This window comes from Gracilinanus agilis, chromosome 2 (assembly GCF_016433145.1).
Source record: "Gracilinanus agilis isolate LMUSP501 chromosome 2, AgileGrace, whole genome shotgun sequence".
In the NCBI taxonomy this organism is placed as follows: domain Eukaryota; kingdom Metazoa; phylum Chordata; class Mammalia; order Didelphimorphia; family Didelphidae; genus Gracilinanus; species Gracilinanus agilis.
The window spans coordinates 415,599,446-415,627,322 of record NC_058131.1 but is presented as its reverse complement, the minus strand read 5'-3'; the positions used below and the strand labels follow the sequence as shown (position 1 = coordinate 415,627,322).

General features: G+C 42.7%; 1 protein-coding gene across 1 annotated transcript; it reads left to right on the top strand.

The window, feature by feature from the left end:
• SLC25A29 (solute carrier family 25 member 29) lies at positions 1-27,877 on the top strand. The gene is made up of 4 exons (XM_044664599.1): positions 1-52; positions 15,472-15,515; positions 21,893-21,976; positions 24,933-27,877. The coding sequence occupies exons 1-4, from the start codon at positions 19-21 to the stop codon at positions 25,668-25,670; spliced, it is 900 nt and encodes a 299-aa protein (XP_044520534.1). The 5' UTR covers positions 1-18; the 3' UTR covers positions 25,671-27,877.

Here is a 27,877-nt window from a genome sequence, read left to right as displayed (position 1 = left end):
CCGGGAGAGAGGCCGGCGATGGCGCTCGACTTCTTGGCAGGATGCGTTGGGGGTGAGTAGGAGAGCGGGGTGCGGCGCGCAGACTGGGGTGGGGGGGTGCATTCACTAGCCTCCACGTGCACTCCACTCCTCCTGGCTCGCTGGAGTCGGGATGGAGCTGGGAGCGTACACTGGCTTTCCTCAGCCCTGGGCCCCCGGGCGAGAATCGGGCCTTGGCGCGGGAGGGAGCCGCGGGACCTCTAGGCGAACAATAGGCGGTGGCGCCGCTGCTACGGCTGCATCAACCTCAGCGCTTTGCCCCCTCCCCCCCTGCATTCCGAGCATCCTCGGCCTGGAGTCCGTTGAGCCCTAGCCTGGAAGCCAGGACTGCCCCCTTCTACCTCCTCCACGCTAATCCCTGGTATAACTTTGTCTCTGCCCCCAGGTGGAACTCGGTTTGCTGCAGTGGCTCCCTAATGCTGGGGAGGGAAGGGGAGGGGAATCCATCCCTGGAGACTCGACTGCTCGGGTTAGATCCTTCATCCCGTGGTTGCCGGGTAGCTTTTGGGTAGCACCGCTGGGAGGCAATCCTGTGGCCCCAGGCTTAATTCCGAGGGTTGAGTAAACAAGGCTCACTTTCTACTCCACCCTCATCTCTTTAAAGCCCCTTTCCCTATTTCTCCCCCCGGGGAGTTAGTCTTGTCTTTATTTTCACTTGGGAGGGACCAAGGGCGAGGCTGGACTCTCTCTCTCTCTCTCTCTCTCTCTCTCTCTCTCTCTCTCTCTCTCTCCCACCTTAGACACAGTGTAATTTAAGTTAAATTCCTCTCTCTGGTCTCTCATTTTTCTTCCAGTAAGATGAGGGGCCCAGACTAGAAAATTCTAAAGCTTTTTAACGTGGGAAGGCCACACATGAGGTTGAACTTTAACTGATATTAAAATTAGAATCCCAGGCACTTAGGTGCCAGCCAAATACTTAATTTGTTAGTGACTTTGTAAGAATTCCTTAATTTACTCCTATCCTGTTCCCTTTCTTCCCTTAATCTCTTCCCCCTCCCCTTACTTTCGGTCTTGGAATCCATGCTGAGTGTTGGTTCCAAGGTAAGGGCCTGGCAGTTGGGGTTAAGTGACTCTCACCCAGGGTTACAATTTAGGAAGTGTCTTGGGGCTAAATTTGAAAGCAAGACTCCCGTCTCCAGACCTGGTTCTCTGCCCACTGAGCCACCCAGCTACCCCTCCTTCCTTAATTTTGTAGCTAAGTCTTAGGAAGTTTCCTGAGGCTCGACAGATGACTTGTTGAAAAACAAGTGAACTCTTGTTCACATACCATCCATGACTTTTAAGTTTCTTAAACAATATGGTGGGTTAGGCATAGCGGCTTCTCTCTTATCCCCCTGAGCCTTCAGCAGGCAGAGGAACGGTGAAATGAAGCCTTGAAGAGTGGCTGGTTCAGAAGGGGTTTAGAGCCTGGGGAGAAGGGGTGGGGGAAGAGCCTGTGGGTATGTCTTAGGGCAGATCACATGAATAAATAACTTCCTGTCTTCAGGTTTCTCAACTCTGGGCTGAGTGAAGGCTCTGGCCAGAGTTCTAGAACTTTCTACCAACATGATTAGGGCCTCCCCCCCCCCCCCCAATAAAAGACAGCTCCCTTCTACATAAATTAGGATTTAAAGAGACGACTGACTCTTATTCTGTGTCAGCCTTTAACTTAGAGAAATGTCCATTTTCCTTCTCTTCACAAGATAAGATGACTAAAAGCCAGATTGCGGGGGAGGGGGGAAAGATGGCATGAAAAAGGAAGTCAAATAAGATTACTCATATCATAGGATTTGGTATTGAAAAGCATCGATTTTTTTTTTTTAACTAAGGTCACAAAGTCCTTTCTCCATTAGCCTCTTTTCAGCCCTGATATTTTGAAGGTAGCCTTGAGGTTCAAACTGAGTTGTGCCTTGTTTAAAGAAAACAAATTATATTTGTAGCTAGAACTGGGAAGGGCTGGCAGTTGAAGGCAGGATTTGAGAGTCTTTCCAGAAGAGCCACGTGATACTTCTGGGTCCAGGCTGGTGTTTGCTCCAGGCTTTGGACAGTGACCTTATTATGTCTTTCAGAATTCGTTTTTCTTTTTCCTGGAAGCCTCCTTGGTGAGCCACAAACCAAGCATTGATTTAGCAGAGAGTTTGCCTTCCAGGAGGGAGAGTGGGGAGTTGTCTTCTTTCACTTTCTGGCATTCCTTCTGCTGTTATTCAGCCTGGTTTTTGGTCCTCTTCCTAGAGTGGCATTGAGCATCTTTTTTCATCAGCTCAGCCACATGGCTTGTTCTTTACTGGAAACATCCTCTGCCTCTACATCCCCAAAATGCCATTCATTAGATGGACCAGATCCGTAGCAATTTCTGGGAGTGTAGAGTTGACAGACAGGGGGGCTCACAGATCATAGTAGTTGTCAGTTTTGCCAGCCAAGAGAAGACAACCAATGATGGAGATTGGACATGGTAGGATAACCAAGAGTGGTTGACTAGAGAAAACAGCTAGTGGTGATGAGAGAAGTGGCAAAGTAGCCCAGAGGATAAACTGTTTTACTAAAATCTTCACTCTTAAGCCTAGTGTTCTAGGCTTCTGTACTTATTTGCTTTTGTAGAATTAGATTTATTGAATCAAAAATTTATGGCTTGAGAAGAACTAATAGTTAATCTTCAAATTGTTAAACCAGGTAGGAGAGAGAATTAGACTTATGAGTCAAAAATTAGAAAAGATTAGGGTGAAAAATGCCACCTCTGATACTTATGTGGCTGTGTGATTATGGTGGACAGGATACTTAGCTGAGCTTCAGTTTCTTTATCTTTAAAATGAAAATATTACCTATGTACCCATTCAGGATTGTGAAGACCAAATGAAAGAAGATATAAAATGGTTTAAAAACAATTTTTTTTATGGTACTCTCAAAGGTGTCACTAAAAACTAAACTGCTGCTTTAAGCAGAAAGCTGTGCTAAAACTTTTGGGACACCCTTTATCAACATCATCATCTCTTATGATGACTCTTTAATCAGGCCTAAGTTGTATAGTTAATTGGTGGCAGAGGCAAGACTAGAACCCATATCCCTTAATTCCCTGTGCAGTCCAGAGGAGAGCTTGAATGGTTGAAGAAGACTTGACTACTAGTTCCTAATGTACCACTGAATTTCACTTTATGATTCTTGGGCAAATCTTATATTCCTTCATTGCCCCTCCATTTTTTTATCTCCCCAGTTAGTAAGGCATGGATTTTGAATTCCAGAAATCACCCAGGACTACTGTTAAGATCAAATAAACTTATAAGTTTTGGAAACTTAATATGCTATACCCATTTAGGGAACAATATTTTTTCAGTAAAGATTACACATGAGGCAAACTTTAAAAATTATAACCATAGCCTTTTGGAGACTACTGATAGAGGCAGATCTGCTCATTCATTGATAAGTGAGGGAGCACGATATATTGGAAAATTAGGAGGCCTGACTTCCTGTTGGGGCACTGACCCTAACTGAGTCCATATGGATAAATTACATATCCTTTTTGGACCTTAGTTGCCCCATCTGTCAAATAATGGCAGTTGACATTGAGTACTTTAATGTTAAAAAATGTTTTTCTAGGTAGTACAGATGCTATGCCCATTTTACACAGGGGGCAACTTAAGCTTACAATGGTTTAGGGATTTGCCTAAAAAGTCCTTGCCAAACCAGAACCCAGATCGCTTGTCCCTATCTCCTGCTGAAGGAGCTTTCCTTATATTAAATTGGATCTAAATTTTAATATGCCATAGTTTTCTAAAAGATCCCTTCCAGCCATGGTAATCTATGACCTATTCTTTCATGGTAATCTGTGACCTAAGGCTCTATCATAAACATTGATATACAGTCCTAATGGCTATTTCTTTAACCTCATTGATCATAGCCCAACTTAAAGGTGTCAGGTGCCAGTTTAGGATTTTCAAGAAAATTTAATAACAGTAATAATAAACTGCAACAGATAGAGTGTCACACCCATAATCAAGAAGACCTGAATTCAAATTTGGCCTCAGACACTTACTGGCTTATGACTCTGGGCAAGTCATTTCACCCTGTTTGCCTCAGTTTCTGCATCTGTCAAATGAGCTGGAGAAGGAAATGGTGAACTACTCTAGTATCTTTGCCAGAAAATCTCCAAAAGGAGTTACAGTCAACTGACTGAAAAAAGCTGAACAACAAAAAAAGTAGAAAGTTTCTCCTTCTTCCCTTCTACCACTTGGTTAGTGAGGAGAGGAAGGAAGAAGGGAATGGTGCATCCCAAGGGCCCTAAAAAAGATAGGGACATGTAGGTCTGCCACCTTGAGGGCCAGACACTGGACATAGGCTCACTATCTGGGGCAGTGATGTGTCTGCTGGCACAGATGGTCAAAGGGAGGAGCAGGGAGTTGGTCCAAGCCAAACTGTAAACCCTAAGGGTCCTCGCCAGCCAATGAACTTTGTGGGCTGAGTCAGGCTGCAGGGAGGAAATACAGAGAGAGATGAGATGAGTCACACAGAATCTTGCCTCTTGTTTTTAACCTATGGGAGTTGGGGCAAGGCACTTACTTAGCTTTAATAGGCCTCAGTTTTCTCATCTATTAAATTAAGAGGTTAGATTAAATGGCCTTCAGCTCTAAACCTAGGAATCTAGGATGTCACAATTAACATTTTCGACTTTTCCCTCCAAACCCAGTCACATCTGCTGTCTTTGAAATTCAAAAAAAATCCTACATTGTAGGTAGGTAGAACAAGTATTTCTGGTTCTTAGTATAATCTGGCAAAATCAAAAGGATAAATGTTGGGGGGATAAGTGGGAAAACAGGCACATTAATGTTAGTGGGCCTGTGAATGGGAATAACTGTCGTGAAAGGCAATTTGGATTTATACACAGAAAGTTACCAAATAGTGATCTTCTGGCTCAGGTATACCAATGTACCCCCTCCCCACCCCCAAAAAAAAGATGAAATGAAATTGGAAAAAGTCTTATGGGCAAAAATATTTATAGCTTCTCTTGATAGGAAAAAATGGAAAACTAAAGGCATGCCCTTTGGTTTAGGAATAGCTTCATAATTTGTTGTGAGGGTAGCTAGGTGGCTTCATGGATAAAGAGCCAGGCCTGGAGACAGAAGGTCCTAGGTTCAGTTCTGGCCTCAGATACTTCCTATCTGTGTGACCCTAGGCAAGTCACTTAACCCCCATTGCCTAGCCCTTACTGCTCTTCTGCCTTGGAACTGATACTTAGTATTTAAGAGAGAAGGCAAGGGTTTTAAAGAATGATAATAATTTGTGGTATATGAATGTGACAGAGTATGGTAAATAATGAGGAAATAGAGGGTTTCAAAAGAGACACGAAGGGGCAGCTGGGTAGCTCAGTGGAGTGAGAGTCAGGCCTAGAGACAGGAGGTCCTAGGTTCAAACCTGGCCTCAGCCACTTCCCAGCTGTGTGACCCTGGGCAAGTCACTTGACCCCCATTGCCCACCCTTACCAATCTTCCACCTATGAGACAATAACCGAAGTACAAGGGTTTAAAAAAAAAAAGACAGGAAAAGATTCATATGAACTGCTACAAAGTTAATCATTGATTGTCAACTTCACCTAAATTGGTTCTTAACCCTGGTTTCTGGGAATATACTTTTTCCATATCCTCACATGTTCTTGGGTCTCATGTTGGGTTGGATTCTGTAGTGATCCCTTCTCACAAATGTTTTACAGTGTTTAAAGAGGAAGGAAGGAAGGAAGGAAGGAAGGAAGGAAGGAAGGAAGGAAGGAAGGAAGGAAGGAAGGAAAGGAAGGAAAGGAAAGGAAAGGAAAGGAAAGGAAGGAAAGGAAGGAAAGGAAGGAAGGAAAGAAGGAAGGAGAGACAAAGAGGGGGAAGAGAAAGAAAGAAAGCTCTTTCTCATCCTCTACCTCATATAATTCTTCTAATAAGTCTGTAAGTAGCTAGGTTAAGAATCACCTCCAATTTATGGAGGAGAAAACTGAGACTTTGGAGATTTTTCCATGAAGATATAACAGTGTTGGTTGGTGTATTGCTTTGTCTCCCATACCTCTCCTCCACTCCCAACACTATACATATATATATAAACAATGAGTAGTACATCCCCTCTCCTACCCCCAATTACACACAAGAGTAGACTCTGCCTCCAACAATTGATCCTTCTCAGGCTCAGAGTTGGCGTATAGAGAACTGCTGAGGCTAAGACATTGCTTTTACCAGTCGGCCTGGACCATAATCCAGGACGGAAACTCTAATGCTACATCTCTGATTCCCATCATCCAAGGCTGGCTGCCACAATAGACTCCGATCCCTGGGAAGCCAGGGGCATCTTGTTAAAGACAAATTCCCTTATGGTCAGTCAGATCTGGATTCCAGTCTTGCCTCACTGCACTAGCTGTGTGACCCTGGACAGTGGTCTAAGATGAAGTTGCAGAGTAGATGTCTGTTTGAAATCCTAGTACCTAGGCAATTTTTTCTTTATTTTTTTCCCCCTTTATTTTAAAGGTTTCCAGGAGAGGCACATGGTCTAGTTGAAAAAACAAAAAAATACTTGGAGTCAGCAGATGAGAGTTCCAGCCCCAGCTCTGATAGCAGCAGTGTGACTGCTTAACCCAGTGGGCTAGGTTAACTCCCAGAGCCTTAGGTTCCTTTTCTATAAAATGAGGCAGGGGCAGCTGGGTAGCTCAGTGGATTGAGAGCCAGGCCTAGAGATGGGAGGTCCTAGGTTCAAATCCGGCCTCAGACACTTCCCAGCTGTGTGACCCTGGGCAAGTCACTTGACCCCCATTGCCCATCCTTACCACTCTTCTGCCTATGAGCCAATACACAGAAGTTAAGGGTTAAAAAAAAAAATGAGGCAAACGCCAGAGCTCAAAGGATGGATATGCACAAGTTCTTCAAAAAACATTTCTGTTGCTATTTATAGCATTCTCTTGATTCTGCTCCTTTCCCTCTTCATAATTTCATGTAGATCCTTCTGTATATGTTTGTTTTTAATTAACCTGCTCAAGGGCATTAGAATAAAGAATAAGGAGCATGCATGAGTTTGGGGACTCCTGGAATGTCAGAGCCCCCAGGGCCCAGGTTCCATGTTCCTCTAGTTGTCCATCTTGTCATCATTTGTCATCATTTGTCAATAAGGGCAAAGATTCAGGTTAAGTGACTTGTCCAGGGTCACACAGCTAGGAAGTATCTGAGGTGAGATTTGAATTTAGGACCTCCCCCCACCCTCCTGTCCCGGCCTAGCTCCCAGTCCACTGAGCCATCTAGCTGCCTCCTCTATATTTACTTTAGATTAGAATTGTTCAGAACTGTAAGACATAATTAATTACCCATAGTGGTCCTCCAATGTACTACCCCTTCCCCCCCAATATTTTCATTCCAGAAAAGCAGTGAGACCTCTCACACTGACAAATGACGAAAAGGTGGACAATGGGGGTAACATGGAACCTGGGCACTGGGGGCTCTGGCATTCCAGAAGTCCCCAAACTCATGCATGCTCCTTATTCCTTATGGCAGCAAACCCCAAAACACATCTGCACCTGAATTTGGCTGTACCCACTTTCCAGGGTTTTTGGAAAAGGTGAAGATTTCTCTGGAGTGGGAGGTGACTAGTCCCCAGACCCTTATAAATATGCCAGCCCTGATCCACCGAGTGGGGAGCTGCTACTCCATTCTGGGAGCTGCTATTCCATCAGCTATTCAGCTATTATACCACCTTAAAGCTCTTCAAATAAAATTCTTTTCTTGCTTCTGGATTGAACTGAGTTTGCCTATCCCATTCTTGGAGTCTGACCCTGCCATAAACTTGGGTGTATTTTTCCCACAACAATAGAGTGTTGGATGTGGAATGAGGAAATGGGTTCAAACCTAGGGCTAGTCATTTGATCTTGGGGCCTCAATTTCCTCATCTATAAAGTCAAGGGGTTGAAATAGATGACCTCAGGGGTTCTTTGAGGGCTCAAGTTACCACCCCAGTGATTATTATTGGTAGTGAAAGCCTTTTTGGATAGAGGGATGGGATTAGAGTCAGGAAGATATAAATTGGAATTCAACCTCACCATTTAGTGGTTGGCATAAATTAATGAATGAGTAAAAAAGGCATTTAAGACTTATTTTGTATCAGGCAACAAACAAACAAAACAAGTGTCTTGCCCTCCATGAGTTTACATGTTAATGAAGTGGTTAATATATGTAGGGGAAAGTTATACAGGGAAAGGTGTTTTGGTCCAGGAAGTTACTGCCTCAGTTTCCTCATCTGTATAAAATGAGCTGGAGAAGGAAATGGCAAACCAGTATCTTTTGGGTAAGAAAACCCCAAAGGTCAGAAAGCAATTGTTAAAAAATATAATTGTAAAAATTGTTTCTACACGTAATTGAAAAAATAAAAGATGAGTTTTAAGAAAGGAAGAAAAAAAGACCCCCAAAATGGGAGACACAACAGAAAAGACTTGTTTACACCAGACCAGGAAATGGAGAAAAAGAGTGTGGACATCTGGGTTCATTGGAAATAGGCAAGACTCACCAGTCAGAAGCCCAGAGCCTCAGGACAGTAGGTGAGGTGCCAAGTTGGGGGTAATGAGCAAGTCATTTAACTCCTTTAAAACTCAGTTTTTCCATCTATAAAATGGAGAGAATAATAACCAGTAATAGTCAGGTGGCTTAGGGGAGCTAGCTCTGTGGATAGAGATCCCGGCCTTGGAACTGACATTTAATATCTGATTCTAAGACAGAAGGTAAGGGTTTAGGGGGGGGAAAAAAGGAAGATGTCTTGCAGAGTTGTGAAGAGCCAATGAGATGATGTATGTAAAATGCCTTACATTTTTTCAAACTGCTTATAAATGTTAGTTATTAGCTCTGCTCCATGAGCTATCCTGGCAGAGAGACTTGGAGATGGCATTCAGGCTCTTCCCTCAGGCAGTTAACTTCCATGCATAAAAAGCCTTTTGTTTTCTTGGTTTGAGCACTTTCACCCATAAAATCAGAGAGTCACCCAATTTTGGAGTGGGAAGAGTCCTTGGCCACAATCTAATCCAACCTGTCTACTGAAAGGATCCTCCATGATAATGGAATACCAACTAGTGGCCATCCATCCTCTCCTTGAAGACTGCCAACCATCACACCCTTCCTTTCAGTGCAACTCTTGTGGGCAGCTCTAAGTGAAGTCAAGCCTATATTTACCTCTTTTTTTGCCTCATACACCCATTGCTCCATGCTCTCTGGGGCCAAAAAGAACAAGTAACATGACAACAGGCAGCTAGTGGCAGTCAATAGAGCTTGGAATAGGATGGGAGTCAGGAAGTGAAGCCGTCCAGCAGCTTCACGAAGATTCCTAGTGGGTTGGACACTTAGAAAGGGGAACCAAGGACTGAGTGAAAATGGGTTACGGGTTAAGGATTAATGGAGAGAGAACATAAGGCAGGAATAAAGACACGCAGACACAGAAAGTTTTGGCATAAGGTAGACAGACAGCAAGTAAGCTCTGATGGTCTAGAGCTTCATGGTTAGGAGCTCTGATGGTCAAGAGCTCTCTTGCCAACTGATGTCTTGTCACTTTTATTGGGGTTACAACAGTATGGGAGGAAGGGGTGAGGCTGGTGGCCTGATACATTAACATTATGAGGTAATCATCATAAAATGCAAACTGCCAAAATCTGAAACAATAGGTAGAGCTAAGATCAGGATCCAGAGTGGATATGGCCTAAGGCATCTACTGATGTTTGATACCTATGTTAATTGATCATTGAAGGAAAAGTAAGGAGACTGAGATAACTGACTCTCTTCTGGGGTGTAGCCTTAGGGAAGGGCTAGGGATTTGGCAAGGTCAATATTCAATTTGACTCAAGCTGCAGGGATCAATCATTAGCAGTATAAGAGTTAAGTTTTTGAATACTTCTTAAAATAATATCACAATTAATGTATACCTGGATTGCTACAGGAAGATTGTTTTCCTGAGTTCAAATCTGGTCTCAGACACTTCCTAGTGTAGGGATTAAAAAATTAATGGTTTGACTAAAATATATGAAAATTATAAATAATAATGGTGGTCCCCGATTCAAAGTATTATTGCTCAAAGGTGAATTGACTTTAATAGCTTTTATTTACAAAAGAGGTGGAAAGAGTGAAAGCAGAGGGTAGAGAAGACATTAGCCTATCTAACTAAACAATGCTCCAGTGCTTAACTCAGCCAGGACTTGTTGACCTTCAACCAGAATTAAACTCTCCAGAAGTCAGTAAAGGAAAGTCAGCTGTCCACTCACTCACATTCCCTCCTAGAGGCAAGTCAAGAGGATGACCCAGGAGCTAAAGGTGACTCCTGAGGCCCACTTTCTTCCTTGAACCCTTCTTCTTGAAGCTGACTTCTTTCTTGGATTCTTTTCTAGCCTCAGAAATTCAGGGCCTTTTAAATTCAGGCCTCTTGTCCCTTCCCCTCTTCACAAGGGTCAATTTCAGCTTCCAAATTGTCCAGCACTGCCTAGAGGGCAGTGTTTGTGGGAACTACTTCTCACCTTCTGGAGAGGTGAATACTCATCAAAAGGGTTCACTGATTCCTGGCTGACCTAGGTGTGAATTCTCCGTTCTTGGTTCCTGGCTGATTTGAGTAGAAAGAGTGGAGAGCTCCTCCACCTTGTGCTAAGTAGGGTGTTCAAGCTTTTGTTGATTCAATTCAAAAGTAGACAAAGGAGAGTTAATCCTCTCTTTACAATCTGGTGAGGTACTAAATGGGGTACTTAAGTTATTTTTAACCAAAGTGTTAGCTCCAGCTAGGCAAAGAGAATAAAGGATCCCCTTTTCACAAGTTTAAACTAGGAATAGACAAAGAGAACCTAGAATTTCCTTTCACACTAGCAGCATGATCCTGAGCAAGTCATTTAACCCTACTTGCCTCAGTTGCCTCCTCTGCAAAAAGAACTGGAGAAGCAAATGGGAAACCACTCCAGTATCTGCCAAGGAAACCCCAAATGTGGGTCAGTAAGAGTCAGACACAATTGGAATGACTCAGCCACAACAAAATGTGCCTAAAACAAGGTCAAAAAGAGTTGGACACACTGAGATGACTCAACAACAAACTATAACAAGTAGAATTATAATAAACAATAATAACTAGCATTTATATAGCACCTTCAGATTTACAAATCATAACAAATATTATCTCATCCTCACAGTGGCCCTGGGAGGTGGGTGCTGTTATCCCGACCTCACAGATGAGGAAACAAGAAATAAGCTGTTATTAAGTGCCTATTATGAGCCAGCCACTGGCTCATTTGATTCTCATAACCTTGGGAGGTAGCTTCTCTTATAATTCCCATTGTACAGTTAAGGAAACAAGTTAAATGGCTTTGCCCATGGTCACACACCTATTAAGAGTCAGAAGCTGGGTTTGGACTCAAGTCTTCTTGACTGGAAGCTCAGCGTTCTAACTGTGGCTGCCTCAGTTTTTGCTCAAAAAGAAGTTTTCTTCAGATCAGGCACCAGGAACACCTGACATTTATGCCTCTTCTTCCTTTGTCCTAGAATACTGCTGCTCCTTGTAACCTCTCCAGGCCCATAGCTCTTTCCATTGCTCCAGTGGTCTCTTGCTGGCAGAAATTGTCTCACTCAGGGACAGCTGGGTGGCTCTGGATTGAGAGCCAGGCCTAGAGATAGGGATATCCTGGGTTCAGATCTGGACATTTCCTAGCTGTGTGACCCTGGGCAAGTCACTTAACCCCCATTGCCTAGCCCTTACCACTCTTCTGCCTTGGAACCAATACACAGTATTGATTCTAAGACAAAAAGTAAGGGTTAAAAAAAAAAAGATAATATGTAATGTATCAGGTGCTTTGTAAGACTTTAAAAGAACCATCCAGAATAGTTATTGAGCAATAATACATGTATAATCCAATGGAATTGCTTGTCAGCTCTGGGAGAGGAGAAAGAGAAAATGAATCATATAACTATGGAAAAATATTGTTAATTAATTAATTTTTTTAAAATAAGATGAAATTTAAAAAGTTTTTACCATTAAAAAGTACCATCTAGCTACTAGAGGTGGTATCTCCAGTTGGAAGATCCATGGGAGAGCAGGAAGCAATGATTTTCCCCCCTCTTTTTTTTTTTAAACATTTCTATCACTTCCCAATGATTGAAACTCCCCTTCCTGCAAGAATCTAGAAATAAAATTAAGCTCCCAAAAAAGTACTTGGGAGAATCTTACTGTTCTTATCTCATTTTATTCCCCACTTATTTTTAAACCTAGACCTCCCATCCTACAATCAATACTCTGTCATTTTCTGTTGGACTCATTTTCCTCCTCTATAAAATGAACTGGAGAAGGAAAGGGCAAAAACCCCTCCAGAGTCTGCTGACAAAACCAAAGTGGGGCCACGTAGTCAGGCATAACTGAAACAACTGAACTGAAGATGTATGGCCGCTAGAGGGCGCAGTGGATGGAGAGCTCTGGGCAGGTGGTTCAAATCCTGCTTCAGACCCTTTGTAGCTATGGGACTTTACATAAGTCACTTAACTCCTGTCTGCCTCAGTTTCCTCAGTTGCAAAATGGGGGTGATAATAGCACCTACTTCCCAAAGTTATAAATATTAAATGAGATTTTATATATATAATCACATTTAATTTTATATTTTTATATATTTAGTATGTCAAGCATATATACACAAAACATACATACATATATATATATATATATATATGTATTAAAAAACCCTTACTTTCCATCTTAGATTCTAAGGCAGAAGAGTGGGAAAGGCTAGGCAGTGGTGGTTAAGTGACTTGTCCAGGGTTACACAGCTGGGAAGAGTCTGAGGCCAGATTTGAACCGAGGACCTTCCTTCTCTGGGCCTGGCTCTCAATCCACCCAGTGTCTCTGAGGTAATATTTGTAAAGCACTCAGCACCATATCTGGCATACACTGGTGGTTAATAAATGCTTGTTTCCATATATCTTGGTTGTATATAGTTGATTTTTTTTTAAACCCTTACCTTCCATCTTAGAATTGATACAGTGTATCGGTTCCAAGGCAGAAGATTGGTAAGGGCTAGGCAATGGGGGTTAAGTGACTTGCCCAGAGTCACACAGCTAGGAAGAGTCTGAGGCCAGATTTGAACCCAGGACCCCTCCATCTCAAGGCTTGGCTCTCAATCCACTGAGCCACGCAGCTGCCTCTCAATTACTTTTCACTTTTATGGACCTTGGTTTTTTTACCTGCCAAGGGGGAGTGATACACCCTGCTTTTCCTTCCTCATTCAGCTGTTCTGGAGTTGAATGTGCTCAAAAGCATTTGCTAAGTAACACTGTACCCTGTAAGGGATAATAAAAGTGAATGCTACGGGGGCAGCTGGGTAGCTCAGTGGATTGAGAGCCAAGCCTAGAGACGGGAGGTCCTAGGTTCAAATCTGGCCTCAGACACTTCCCAGCTGTGTGACCCTGGGCAAGTCACTTAACCCCCATTGCCTACCCTTACCACTCTTCCACCTATAAGTCAATACATAGAAGTTAAGGGTTTAAAAAAAAAAAAAGTGAATGCTAGACTTAGGTCAACCGTCATAGTTGGGGCTGCTGCTCGGATCACATCCACATTGGAAGGGCTGAATTCCTTTCTTGGGCCAGAAAGTGGGAGGGAGATAGAAAGCTCAACCTGGAGACAGGGGGACTCAGCTTCCTGAGTTCAGTTGTGGCCTTAGACACTTACTAGCTGGGTGACCCTGGGCAAGTCACTTAATCCTGTTTGCCTTATTTTCCTTATCTGTCATATGAGCTAGAAAAGAAAATGTCATTTATATTACTATCTTTGCCAAGAAAACTCCCCAAAAATGGGGTCAAAAAGAGGTGAACAGAATTGAAAAATGACTAAACGAGAACAAAATTATGCTCTAGTATTTTTTTCCCAGTAGACAGGAGTTTTGTCATTGATATTTTTACAGGTCCCTTTTCGATGCAACTTGGGTTTTGCATCGAAATTTGATGGGTTCATTTCCCTCAAAGTTGTCAGTCCCATGGCAGGTATTATTACTTATAGTATTTCAGAAACTCCTCTGAGAAAAGCCTGTGGATCTTTGAGCATCTTTTGAATATCCCCTGCAACAGCAAATTTTTGTTCTTTGAGTAATGATTTACTTTTTAGAATTAGTCACATCACAGCCACTCGATCACTGTTCTTTCAAACTGGACTATTCTTTTTGTCCCCCAAATGTGTATACTTTTCCACCTTACAAAATGACTGACCAATGAATCTAGATTTGAATTTTAGCTGCCTTCTACTTTAAAGTATGAACAGGAATTGTAACTGAGTGGAAGAGGAAATGACTGAAAAAACAAAGGTTTGATCTCCTGAAAATAGGGATTTATTAAGCAATACATCTGATTGCCTGACAAATCAGAACCAGACCTCTTCCTCAGCTTAGGGCTGGACTGAGAGTAACTGGAGGAGATGGTCTTTCTGATGCATTAAAAACAATTAATTAAAAGGAAAGAATACATTGAGTAATCTAATTTCTAATTGGAGGAAAGGTTAGGGACTTTCCAAGTTGGGAGGGGGAGAGTGAACAGGTGCAATTCTCTAGAATCAGAAAAGGAGATGTCCCACTCCTGAGTGTAAACAATCAAAGGAACATGGACTGATTGCGCAGTAGTGGGGCTTGTTTTTGGATAAGACATATGGGTTGCTTGAGATGTACAATTATGAGAAAACTCCTTGCATTAATCTTGGGGTCTGAGATTCTGCTCAACATAACCTAGATCCTTGGGTTCTAAAAGGGCTCCAAAAAGCAGGTCCAAATGGTTCAGTTTCCCAGCCAGGCAGGGCTAGATTCACACAGTACAATAAAGTTTCCTCCCAATTCTCCCAATTGAATACACTTTTCTCACAAGACAGAATTTGGACTAGGCCCATAACTGAATAGAAAAGGAATTAAGCTAGTTCCAGAATTAAGTCACAAGATGGAAACAGTGTGATTCACTCAATTCCTACAATTAACCACTTGCTGTCTTCATCCCTTTAGTTTTCCCCCCTCAACAGGTAGAGGACCTGGGAATAGGGGGAAAGCCTGAGGGAAGAGACAGATAGATGTTTGGAGTGTACTCCTGGACCTAGAAATCTGTTTGAAGGTGGAAGGCCTTAAATGATGAATTTCAGAGCTGGAGTTCATCCACTGCAACCATTGATGGGAGAGAGATGTGGAGAGATAGGAGTGGATAAGGATTGATAAGTGACTGGGGCAACCTTTGATCCATTATTCCAGTCTTTTTTAATTTTAGGCCATATGCCCTCATAATCCCAAGGTACCCCCCATTTTAAATCCTTACCTTCTTTGTTCTCTCCTCCCACCAACACCTCCTCCCGTTCCCTTCTGCCTGCCCAAAAAAGGTTTTCCTACCAACCTCCACCTCCTTGAGAATTGAAAATAGGGGATGGATTAGAGAGTCACCAATACAGATCTGAATGACAATTCCAATTTTCTTATAATCCTCATAGGTGCTGCAGGTGTGCTCGTGGGACATCCTTTTGACACCGTCAAGGTGAGGTTTTTTTCCACAGGTTTAATTATAAAATCAATTTTCACAGAAGGCAGCCCCACTGAAAAAGGGAACTGGGGAAAATTGGGGATATCACAGGGGAAATGTTTCAGGGTTTTTTTTGGTTTTTTGTTTTTTGTTTTTTTCATTTTTTTTACCTGAAGTGCATCAAAGTGTTTTCTGGGTATCTTCTGAGAGATGTCAAGTGCATACCAGAAGAAACTATTTTATGAAGACCTTGGTTTTAAATCTAAAACTGCTAGGGTGAGTCATTTATCAATTCTCATTTGAAATATTCTTGAGATCTTGGATATTGGAGTACTTAGAAATTTGAGTGTTGCTGTGAAGTTTTCTAACCTTTGCTTTGGGGAAGAACTGACTAACTTGGACATTTCCTTGTTAGTTAAACCCTTTCTAAACTTGAATGTTTCCCAGGCACCTCTCCAAGGCCAGAAAATGCTATTCTTTGATGCACTTTTCAGGAAGATGAAAATCTATAAACAGAGTTTCAGCCAAATTTTATTTTTTTGTTGTTGGGGGGGAAGGGAGGCTAAATGGCTGAGCCCCATATCTGATCAGCCTGGAATCAAAGAGAAACTTTGGGGAGAACCTCAGGGAAAACAAACCCTTAAAAATGTAATTTCATATCTCTTATTGCTTGACTGTACCACTCCCTCCCTCCCTCCCTTTCCCCACCACTGCCCACTTCTGGGAAGCCAAGTGCCTCAGGGGAAGGAAGCAAATATATATTAACTGAAAGGGCTAGTTACATGCTAAACTAAGAATTCCTCACTTCATTTCTACCAAACCTAATAAATTAAAGCATAGGCTCTTTGGTTGTTGGAGGTTTTTTTCCCAGTGTTAATTTTCCTAATTTTAATCCAAGATCTACTTTTGTGTTAGGCCATTATTATTTCAAAGCCTCTTGTTTTAAACCCTTACCTTCCGTCTTGGAGTTAATACTGCGTATTGGCTCCTAGGCAGAAGAGCACTAAGGGCTAGGCAGTTGGGGGTTAAGTGACTTGCCCAGGGTCACCCAGCTGGGAAGTGTCTGAGGTCTTATTTGAACCTAGGACCTCCCATCTCTAGGCCTGGCTCTCAATCCACTGAACCACCCAGCTGCCCCCCCCTAAGCCTTTTTTGCAAGTCAGATCCTAGGTGAAATGTCTTCCTGTGGAATCTTTTCACAAAGCAAAAAGGCAGCTCCATATTCATCAGGTTACAAAAATCCACATTCTTTTATAAATGTAAACCTGCATATCCTGGAGCAGAAAGCAAAAATGTTGATTTCTGGTCCTAAATTTGCATGAGCTTTAACTCCTAGATTGTTATTAAAAACCAGGAAATGGCCCTGGGTCTTAAGCCTATTCTTTCTGGTTTAGGGGAGGAAAAAAGGACATTTATACTTTCCTACTGTGTTTAAAGATTGCAAAATGATTTCTTCCCAATTTCCAACAAACATTCTTAGCTGCTAGAGAGTGCAAGCAAGTATGGGCCTCATTTAACAGAGGAGGAAACTGTGGCTTAGTGTTAGAGCTAGTTTTAAACTTGAAGGCTTGATGACATTTTGTTTTCTGAATGTGATACTTTGCTGATCACATGTGTTTGATAGTCTCAGGGTTTTGGTTTTTAAAGAAAATACTTAAAATTGGGAAAATAAAATACTAAAGAAAGAAAATAATTGCTCATCTTTGGATAACTGAGGTCATTGCAGAGAGAGGAGACATGGGCAGGTAGGTGGCACAGCGGATGGAGTGGCCAGCCCTGGAGTAAGGAAAATTCCTCTTCCCTAGTTCCAATCCAGCCTCAGACACTTAGTAGCTGTGTGACCCTGTCACTCAAACCTATCAGTTTCCTCATCTGTAAAATGAGCTAGAGAAGGAAATGGCCAACCACTCTAGTATCTTTGCCTAGAAGACTCCAAGTGGAGTTATGGAGAGTCAGAAGTGACTGAAGATGACTGAACAACAGACAGCCTTAATCATTCTTTCATTGCTTACTCTCCTTTTAGACTAACCCAGTCAGTTTATTCCTCTTTGTGGGGTGTAAGGGATTTCAATATGGAGTGGCAATTTATTTCTTCAAATCTAATTTTTTAAAAAGTCATTCATTTCCCCCTCAAGACCCAGCAATTCTGTTTTTTTTCAGCTTTATGTGAATTAGGAAAAGGTATTATAGAAAATATAGTAGCTTCATCCAGTTCTTCACACTGACTAGCTAGCTGACCTTATGCAAATAGTTTTAGCTTTTCTCCTCTTTAAAACAGAAGTTGCAAACCGGAAAATGCTATTAAAAAAAAAAAAAAAGGTTCCTTTGAAAACCTAAATCAGGATGCTAGTGAGGTTGCCCCAATTTTTTTTTCCTGGATGTTTCCTTCCAGGGTTACTTTACTACTACCAACATTCTAACTCATTTCAATGAGTTTTTAAGACTTGCAAAGTTGTTTCCTCCCCCAAGAATCCCTGTGAAGTTGTTAACATAACTTTTGCCATTCCTGTTTTACTGGTGAGGAAACTGAGGAAACTTAATTAGGTACTTTGGCCAGCTAGTGAGTGACATATCCTGATCTAAAATCAGTCGATATATATATTATATATATATGTATGCATGTATGTATGTGTATGTATGTATGTATATATGTATATGTACATATATATGTATGTGTATGTATATGTACATATATATATATATATATTTTTTTTTTGGTAGGTTAAGTCTCAGTTCTTTGTGATGATCATTTTATAGAGGATTACCTTCATCTTTGGCTCAGAGGAGCAGAGATCATAGCATTTACAGCTGGAAAGAAATTTTGAGATCATTATTTAACTTCTTAAGTTTTATATATATGGGAATTAAAACAGGTTAACCACTAGATTATATGGAGTTGGGAAGACCTGAGTGTGACCCTGGGAAAGTCACTTAAACTTTTTGCCTCAGTTTCCTCATCTGTCAAATGAGCTGGAGAAGAGAATGGCCAACCACTCTAGAATCTTTGCAAGAAAACCCCAAATGGGGTCATGAAGAGTTAGACAGAACCGAAACAACAAAAACAAATGATTTGGCCATTGGGATTAAGAGTTTGGATTTGAACCTGGGTCCTTGGATCCAAATCCAGTGCACTTTTAATTTCTGGCCATTCTAGTCTAGTAGGTAGGCTTAATTAAATTTTTTTTTTTTTTTTTTTTTTTTTTTTTTTTTGCTTTCTCCCCAGTCCACTGAATTGCTAGTCTTTAAATAAATATTTTAAATACACCAATTGCTAGTCTTTAATATTTTAAATACACTGATCACTAGTCATCAAATAAATATTTTAAGCACCTGGGCTAGTGTTTCCTAGGACTTTTGAAAAGAGTATATTCGCTTTTGTAATGAGATTTGGCTTTGTTATTCCCATAGTGGGGCCTATGGCTTTCCAATTCTAGAATAAAAGCTTGGATCTGGGGTCCTCCTCCCACATTGCTTCCCGCTCCTTCCCTTCCCTCCCCTCCCCCTGTGTGTTTGATGTGATGTTGAAAATTTGTTCTGTTGCTTTTAACTGCCTTTACTTTCTGAGCCCAGGGCTGTCTTCATTATAACAGCAAAAGTGTTACTTTGTTGTAGATGAGAGATAAGCCTCATCACTGGAGAGTTACCTAGTAAGTACAGACCAGGTGAACCTTCTGTTTCTCTCAGTCTGAATTTCTACCAGAATGTATGATTAGTGCCAAGAATGGACATAAAAATCCCCCTGGAGTTCTTCCTCCCAGGCAGCCCCAAGCCCTGATGAGCAATTGGGGGTGGAGGGTTGTGGGTAGGGAATATCCCAGCCCGGATAGAACCCCTGCTCACCAGCCCAGTTTTCCATGCCGCCTTCACCCCTAAAAAGAAAAAAGGAACCCAGAAATTCCTGGGGGAATTGGCAGCCCCACTACCACTACCAATATAACTAGATGACTTCCGGGTACCTGTTGTTTGGAGGATTTAAACTATTTCCTCTGTTTTAAGACTTGAACTTTGATTTCTCCCTCCGTCCCAGAGTGGGGATAACCAGACCTAGGGATGCTTCAGGAGTTGGAAAGAGAAGGGGATATATGTGGATTGGAGGGAGTGTGGGATGGGGAGGAATGACCATCAAGGCTACTTTTTGGACAAAGGGTAGTTTGTTTCCCATATCTGAGATTTTCTATATGATTTTAAAGCAGACTTGACCTAGCAGACAGGTGGCCTGTCATGAAGGCATAGTTGGGGACTGATCTGGCTTGGTAGCCTCCTCCCCAAAGTATTTCTCTGCCCCTTCCCTAGAAAAGAACAGCATGTTCTCATTCAGAAAATCCCTTTATGTTTCCAAACCAACAAACAGATAAAAATCTAACTATTTTATTTTAAAAATTTAAGCCATGCAGCTTAGCTTGACCATTTTTGTTTTTTTTTCCTTTTAAACTCATTCCTTCCATCTTAGAATCAATACTAATTTTTGGTTCCAAGGCAGGAGAGTGGTAAGAGCTAGGCAATGGGGGTTGAGTGAGATTGCCCTAGTGGGGGTCATACAACTAAGAAGTATTTGAAATTAGATTTGAACCCAGGACCTCTCATCTCTAGGCCTGGTTCTCAATCTACTGAGCCACCTAGCTACCCTTGGGTGACCTATTTGTAAAATACCTTTGAATGGCTCATTTTGATACAGCCTAACATGTTACTCTTTGGCTTGAGCTCACTGAGCCAGGTGAACATTTCCTTTGGACACCCCATATGCATAATCACACTTTTTTTCATGGAATTATTGACCTGCAGTGTGCCATTTTGGGTAGAAGGGGTGTTATTTGAAGTTGAAGAAGCATTTTTTTAAAAGCCTTCCTTCCCTCATAGACTCAGATACTGTGTAATGGTTCTAAGGCCAAAGACTGGGAAGGGCTAGGCAGTAGGGGTTAAGTGACTTGTCCAAGGCCACACAGCTTGGAAGTGTCTGAGGCCAGATTTGAACCCAGGACCTCCCATCTCTAGGCCTGGCTATCTACTTGAGGCACCCAGCTGCCCCCAGAAGAAACATTTTTTTTTAATTCATCATCTCTCCTGCCCTTACACACATATATCCTGGTGTCATATATCTTCCCTAAAAGATTCTAATTTTTCCAGGATGGCTATTCGCTCTGAAGGTCAGGTGAAGGGACCCATCATCTTTCCCCTGGCAATGGACTCATTGTATCTTCTTCTAGAGTCCCTCGGCCTTCCCACTTGCTACTTTCAAAACTAAGAGCTGATATCCAATCTTCAGGGAAAGATTTTGTCAAAGAAAGTTAAAGGAATAACTTAAAAAAAAAAACAAAAAGAATGATAGGATTTAGAGCTAGAAGTCTTAACTCATTTTACAAAGGAGGAAACTGAGGCACTAGAATTGAAGCCTAGGTCCTCTGTCACCAAATCCAGGGCTCTTCTCTTCTAGATCTATTAAAGGAAGGGGTGGGGACATTTATTTATAAATAAAGCCTTTGGAAATGTTTCTCCAGATCTCTGCGACTTAAAAAACTATCAAGAGTGGAGATTAGCAGTAGATCTCTAGGGGGTGTGTTGGCTGGCCATGGAGAAGTCCCTCTCCTCTGCTGCTATCTGAAGTTGAAAGCCAGCCGCATGGAACCAGCCCTCCTTAAAGGAGTGAGCCTCAAGAGGGCCCTGTGGAATGTTGGCTGGACCTGACTCCTGAAATCCAATGGTTTCATCAATTGGGGTGGGGGGCTGATGTCTCTAGTAGGGGCTTCTGACAAAACCAAACTGTTGAGCAAGTATGGAGGGGAGAGAGAGAGAGACAGAGAGAAGAAGAAGAAGAAGAGAAGAAAAGAAAAAAGGAAGGAAGAAAAATAATTTTCAAATGAATTTCAAATATCCATTTTCCTCCTTATAATAAGGACCGTTAAATAAGCCAAGAGGCCTGTCTGGTGATATTATAATGGTAGCCAAGGGATATCAGCAGCCCTTCTGTAGAAGGGGAACCCACTCACTGGGGCTCAGGAGAGAACAAGAGGGCTTCCCAGGAACAGTTCCGAGCCTGATTTTGAACTTGGCAGAACCACACTCTCAGGCCCCAATCTTGGAATCTCAGACATAAAGGGAGGGCAGTTCAGACATTCTGGCTTTCATCACGAGCGCTTACCTGTTAACTCCCTTCTCATTCAAGCCCCTTGAAATGTTCTGTGCATCATCCCTCCCCTTCTTTCCCTTAATTATAGAAGAACCCGCGTAGTGCCTCTCACCCCTTCTGCTCTCCGACGGCCACGTGCAGGCCTCCCTAGTGCTCTAGTTAACATGTATGGTGGACAAGTAAACTCCGTAGGTCTCCCTGGGCTTGTCAAACCTTTTCGCTGTGAACTTTTGTGGTCCAACCTTTTCACTATAAACTTTGGTTCTAGGTACGCCTCCAGGTTCAGAGTGTAGAGAAACCTCTCTACCGGGGGACTTTCCACTGCTTTCAGTCAATTATCAAGCAAGAAAGTGTAAGTAATAATTTGCATGTCTTCAGTGCTTTGTGGCAATTCTTTTTTTTTTTTTTAACTTGAAAATTTTTTGATTAATTAATTAATTTGGTTTGTTTGTCCATGGTTACATGATATATGTTCTTCCCCTCCCCTGTCCCCTCCCACCTCCCATAGCTGATGTACAATTCCTCTGGGTTTTACATGTGTCATTGATCAAGACCTATTTCCATATTATTGATAATTACACTGGGGTGGTCGTTTAGAGTCTACATCCCCAATCATATTCCCATCGACCCATGTGATCAAGCAGTTGTTTTTCTTCTGTGTTTCTACTCCCACAGTTCTTTTTCTGGATGTAGATAGCGTTCTTTCTCATAAGTCCCTCAGAATTGTCCTGGATCATTGCATTGCTGCTAGTAGAAAAGTCTATTCAATTTTACCACAGTATATCAGTCTCTGTGTATAATGTTCTCCTGGTTTTGCTCCTTTCTCTCTGCATCAATTCCTGGAGATCATTCCAGTTCACATGGAATTTGTTCAGCCATTCCCCAGTTGAAGGGCATCCCCTCATTTTCCAATTTTTTGCCACCACAAAGAGAGCAGCTATAAATATTTTTGTACAAGTCTTTTTCCTTATGATCTCTTTAGGGTACAAACCCAGCAGTGGTATGGCTGGATCAAAGGGCAAACAGTCTTTTATAGTCCTTTGGGCATAGTTCCAAATTGCCAGCCAGAATGGTTGGATCATTTCACAACTCCACCAGCAATGCATTAGTGTCCCAATTTTGCCACATCCCCTCCAACATTCATTACTTTCATTTGCTTTCATGTTAGATAATCTGCTAGGTGTGTGGTGGTACCTCAGAGTGCGTTTGATTTGCATTTTTCTAATTATAAGAGATGTAGAGCACTTTTTCATGTGCTTATTGATAGTTTTGCTTTCTTTATCTGAAAACTGCCTATTCGTGTCCCTTGCCCATTTATCAATTGGGGAATGGCTTGATTTTTTGTACAATTGATTTAGCTTCTAATAAATTTGAGTAATTAGATCTTTGACAAAAATTCTTGAATGAATTCAGAAAAATGAGTGCTTGTATCTAGGGGCCATGACAAGACATGCTTCTGTGAAGGGGATCACAGAAGGGCTAGTGTGAGTGGTTTAGGGAGAGTCCATAGTATTTAATGCTTAATGCAAGGATGAATAAGGCAGAGAGCAGGCAATAGGATGTTTTTGACAAAGGATATGCTTAAAAACAAAACAGAAAAGTCACTGCCACAAATCCCTGACTTTCCAAAGCGGTACCTGGATGTGCTTCACAATCTCTGGCCACTGGCAAGGACATGTTTTGCATTGCATCTTAAGGTAGCTTTCATTGTTAAGAAGTTTTTCTCTTGGAGCAGTTGGTGGCTCAGCAGATTGAGAACCAGGCCTGGATAGAGGAGCTCTTGGGTTCAAATCAGGCCTCAGACACTTTCCTAGCTGTGTGACCATCCTGGGCAGGTTGCTTGACCCCAGTTGCTCCGGCCCTTACTGTTCTTCTGCATTAGAGCAGATACTCAGTGCCGATTCTTAAGACAGAAAGTAAGGGCTTTTTAAAAAAGCCAAAGCCATGTGCTGGATCCTGGGGAAATAGTGCGGGACATGGAGAATCATTCATTCAGCTCTGCTTGTGGGAGGCAGGGAAGGCAGCATAAACACCTCAGGTGTTGGGGCTGGATTCTGAACTTCTCTGCTTCTGATGGAGGCTCTGATGGAGGCTGGGGCCTTTCTTAGGAATGGTCTCCACTCCCTGCCTGGTCCTGGCATTCTTTTTCATGCAGATAATCTTTGATATCCTGGCTTTCATGGCTTACACTACAGTAATGGCTGAATTTACATAGTGCTTTGCAATTCTTACCTCATTTGATAGCTTCCCCACCACCCTGGGAGGTGGGTGCTGTTTTTATCCCCAAGACCTGGACACTGAGGCACACTATGAGGAAGAGACCTGCCCTGCTCGATTTATCCCACAGATAGGAAATTGTAAAACTAGGATTTAAACCTGGGGTCTCTGGCTCTTTCAGTCCGGATATCTTACCACCGTACTGTCCTGTCAGCCAAACTTTGGAAACATAGTCCTCAAGGTCTGGCTTGTCTCCAACAATAATATAATTTGATGTGATCTGTGTTGTGTTAGAGAGGTGTGTAGAGGTGGGGATTTTGTTTTGCCAGGGTGTGAAGGGTTAGTAAGAGCATTAGATTTGGAATCAGGCCAAAAACCTGAATTTTAGACCCTTTGCCTTCACTGACTAAGTAACCTTTCTCCTTTGTAAAAATGATGGGGTTGAGGAGCAGCTAAATGGTGCAAGTGGATAGAAAGCCAGGCCTGGTATCTTTGAGAAGACCTAGGTTCAAATATGACCTCAGATATTTCCTAGCTGTGTGACCCTGGGCAAGTCACTTAGCCTCCATTGTCTAACCTTCAAGCCCTCTTCTGCTTTGGAAACAATACTGCTTTTTATTTTATTTTTAAACCCTTTTATTTTGGAATGGATACTAAGTACTGGATTCTGTGAAGCTTTGATTCCTATACTGATAATACTTCCTCCAGCATGTTTTAACCTTTTATCTTAGTTAAATCCTTCTAGTTGTCATCCTTCATTTAGGGTCTCAGTATTTTTTTCTATCTCTATTTTATGGATAAGAACTGAAGACAGAAAGAGAAAGCTGCTTGTCCAAGACCATGGTGGTGGCAGAAGCTGGCCTCTTTTCTGGCTTTTAGCCTCAGACTTAATGAAAACTTAGAGTTTTTTGGTTATTGTCTTGTTTTGTCTTTCATTTCAGGATGTTTTTCATCCTGATGAAATGTCTTTTGTCCTCCCACCCCCCACCTCCCCACTCCTCCCTTGATGGCTTCCTGCGTTTCCAAATGGGCTTTTATTACCGCCAGCACTAACATCCCTCCCCCCCACCCCCCTTCTCTTCTGCTTCTAGGTATTTGGCCTGTATAAAGGCATCGGGTCACCCATGATGGGCCTGACTTTTATCAACGCCCTCGTGTTTGGGGTCCAAGGCAACACGATCCGGGCCCTGGGGAAGGACACCCCCATGAACCAGTTCTTGGCCGGCTCTGCTGCCGGCGCCATCCAGTGTGTGATCTGCTGCCCCATGGAACTGGCCAAGACCCGGATGCAGCTTCAGGGCACGGGCGAGTACAAACTGAAAGCGAGGACCTACAAAAACTCCCTGGACTGCCTGGCCAAGATCTACCAGCAGGAGGGGCTGCGGGGCATTAACAAAGGCATGGTGTCCACCCTGATCCGGGAGACGCCCAGCTTCGGCTTCTACTTCCTGACCTACGACTGCCTGACGCGCTCCCTGGGCTGCGAGCCGGAGGACAGCTTTGTGGTGCCCAAGCTGCTGCTGGCAGGCGGCATGTCGGGCATCGTGTCCTGGATCTCCACCTACCCGGTGGATGTGATCAAGTCCCGGCTCCAAGCCGATGGCGTGCGCGGCGTCCAGCAGTACAGCGGAATCCTCGACTGCGTGCGCAAGAGTTATCAGGTGGAGGGCTGGAGGGTGTTCACTCGGGGCCTCACGTCCACGCTGCTACGGGCCTTCCCCGTCAATGCGGCCACCTTTGCCACCGTCACGGTCTTCCTCATGTATATGAGGTCCGAGGAAGTGATGACGGAGTGTGAGGCAGCTCTGCCGCAGCCTTCCAGCTTGTAAATGCTCCTCAAGCCAAGCTAGGCCACTTCCCCTTCGGGTTTAATGTGCCCCTCCCCCGTCAGCGCTGGACTTTGCCCTGCAGTATTTGTAAATGCCTGTCTTTTTAGAAAATGATGTAAACGTGTAAAACGTGTTTCCCCCGCCTTGGCCTGGGGACCATCTTGTTTTCTGGGGAGTGTCCCTCTTGGGGACCCGGGCCTCCCTCCCCTGGCTCTTGGGGAATGGAGCCGAGCCAAAGCATCCCTATCCTGGGGGACTCTGGAGTGAATTCTTTGTCCCCAAACGCCAGCCACATTGGGACAGGTTCCATCCTGGATTTTAGTAAGCCTAGCCTTCTTGCAAGGGAGTTAGACGGACATCATTTTTGAAGAGCTTGGACCTTGTCCTGTTTTACTTTCCTATATGGGGCCTGTTTGCTGTCAGGCCTAGGTTTGAATAATGTCACCTCTGCTCCTTAATACCTGTGTGACCTTGGGCCTTCTTTTATCATGAAAGGAGGGTGTTGGATTTGGTGATCCCAGTTGTAATTTCAGGATGTAAAGACACGGGGTGTTGTTAGCTTCCTCCTCTTCCTAGCCCAGAGAATAAATCTTGGCTCTCTTCAGTAATTTCCCTGGTATAGCTGGGTCAGCAAGCCTTTCATTCGGGAACCAAGCTGGGGGCTTGTCACCACTGAGCAAGATGGCACCCTTTCCTCCCCTTCCTCAGGAACAGAAAATCTCCTTGGGATATTTCACAGATAAAGAAGTCAACTCACATTTATATCATGTTACACTCAGGAAAAGGAGAACTAATGGAGTCAGATGAGGGGGCATGCTCACCCCCAGGCCCCTCCACTGCACTGGGCACTTTGGCCATCACTGGCAGTGATGTAGGTAGTTGTAGTTTTGGCCTGTTGGGAAGAGGATATTATCAAGTGTGGGCTCTAGGGATCTTTGTATTTATTACTATCACAATGGCATTCTCATTTTTGAGGACCTAAGCCTTGTTCATGCAAATACTTTGATATAGTGGGAGATGAGCCACAAGGACTGAGCTCCAGATAGTAGAGAATGAGGATGTATTGTATCCTTCCTGGGAAGCAAAGAAATGAATCTCCCTTGGAGACAGGTGTAGGGGACCTGGGACGTGTTTAGGGAGTACAGGGAATGGGTCCTCTTAAAGTTGTATTTAAAAAAAATATAAGCGAGAGCGTTTTGCATTTTTAGAAATTATGCTGGAGACACCTACTCTTTGGATCCAAACATTTGGCAGGAGGAGGTAGAGAAGAGTATTGTGGCTATTTGTGGGCTCCCACTGAGGTTCACACTGACTGTGAAGTGTGTCACCTAAAGTTTATGTATACAAGTCAATGATATCTTTGTAAGATATTCTGTAATTAATGTACATAGACTCAATAAATTTTTTTTTAAAAATCAAGACTTACAAAAAAGTTTATTGATGCCTTTTTTTTTTTAACATCAGTCAATTCTGGATATGCATACTATTAAACTTTTCCACCCCTCAATTCTACTGAACCTTCTTATATAACAAAGAAAACAGTTAAAAAACGATACAGAAACTGCATCTGATGAGGCATTAAAACACACCTTCCTGCTTGTAGCCCTTTGTTATAAATAAAACTGAATCTCCAAGACTTTATACTAAATTTATAAGTATTAGTATAGAGAAAGAAGAAAATTGTACAAGTTTAACTAACTCAAAACTCCCCAGTCATATTACTTCTGCTTCATCAGATCCTAGATTCCCCAGGGGCCCAACTAACCACATTGTTGGATCAGCCAAATTAAGGCCCGCCAAGAAGTGGGCTCGAGTTCAGGAAAGGACAGGAGCTCAAGAAACTGCGTTCCTGGATTCCCAACCCAAAAAATGGCAGAGGGGGCCTTCCAGCTTCTGGCTCTTTATCTTGCTCGGGATGTTGCACGTACTCCAATTTTGTTTGGACAGTCTGAGTTATGTGTTCTGATGTTCAGGCACCTGCGCTGGCAAGTTAAGACTTTAAGTTAAGGGGTCACGTATTAGGTGAGACTCCCAGATATTTAGTTCACATACCTTGTGCTTCTCTTTAAGGGAAAGAATTAAGTTCCATTATTTGTTGGGGACCTCTTGACTTTTCAATTCTCAGACTTCCCTTTTTATAATACAGAAGGGAGTCGGTGCACAATATGTCATCTGGCAAACAATTACATTGAGGAAACCGTTTAAAG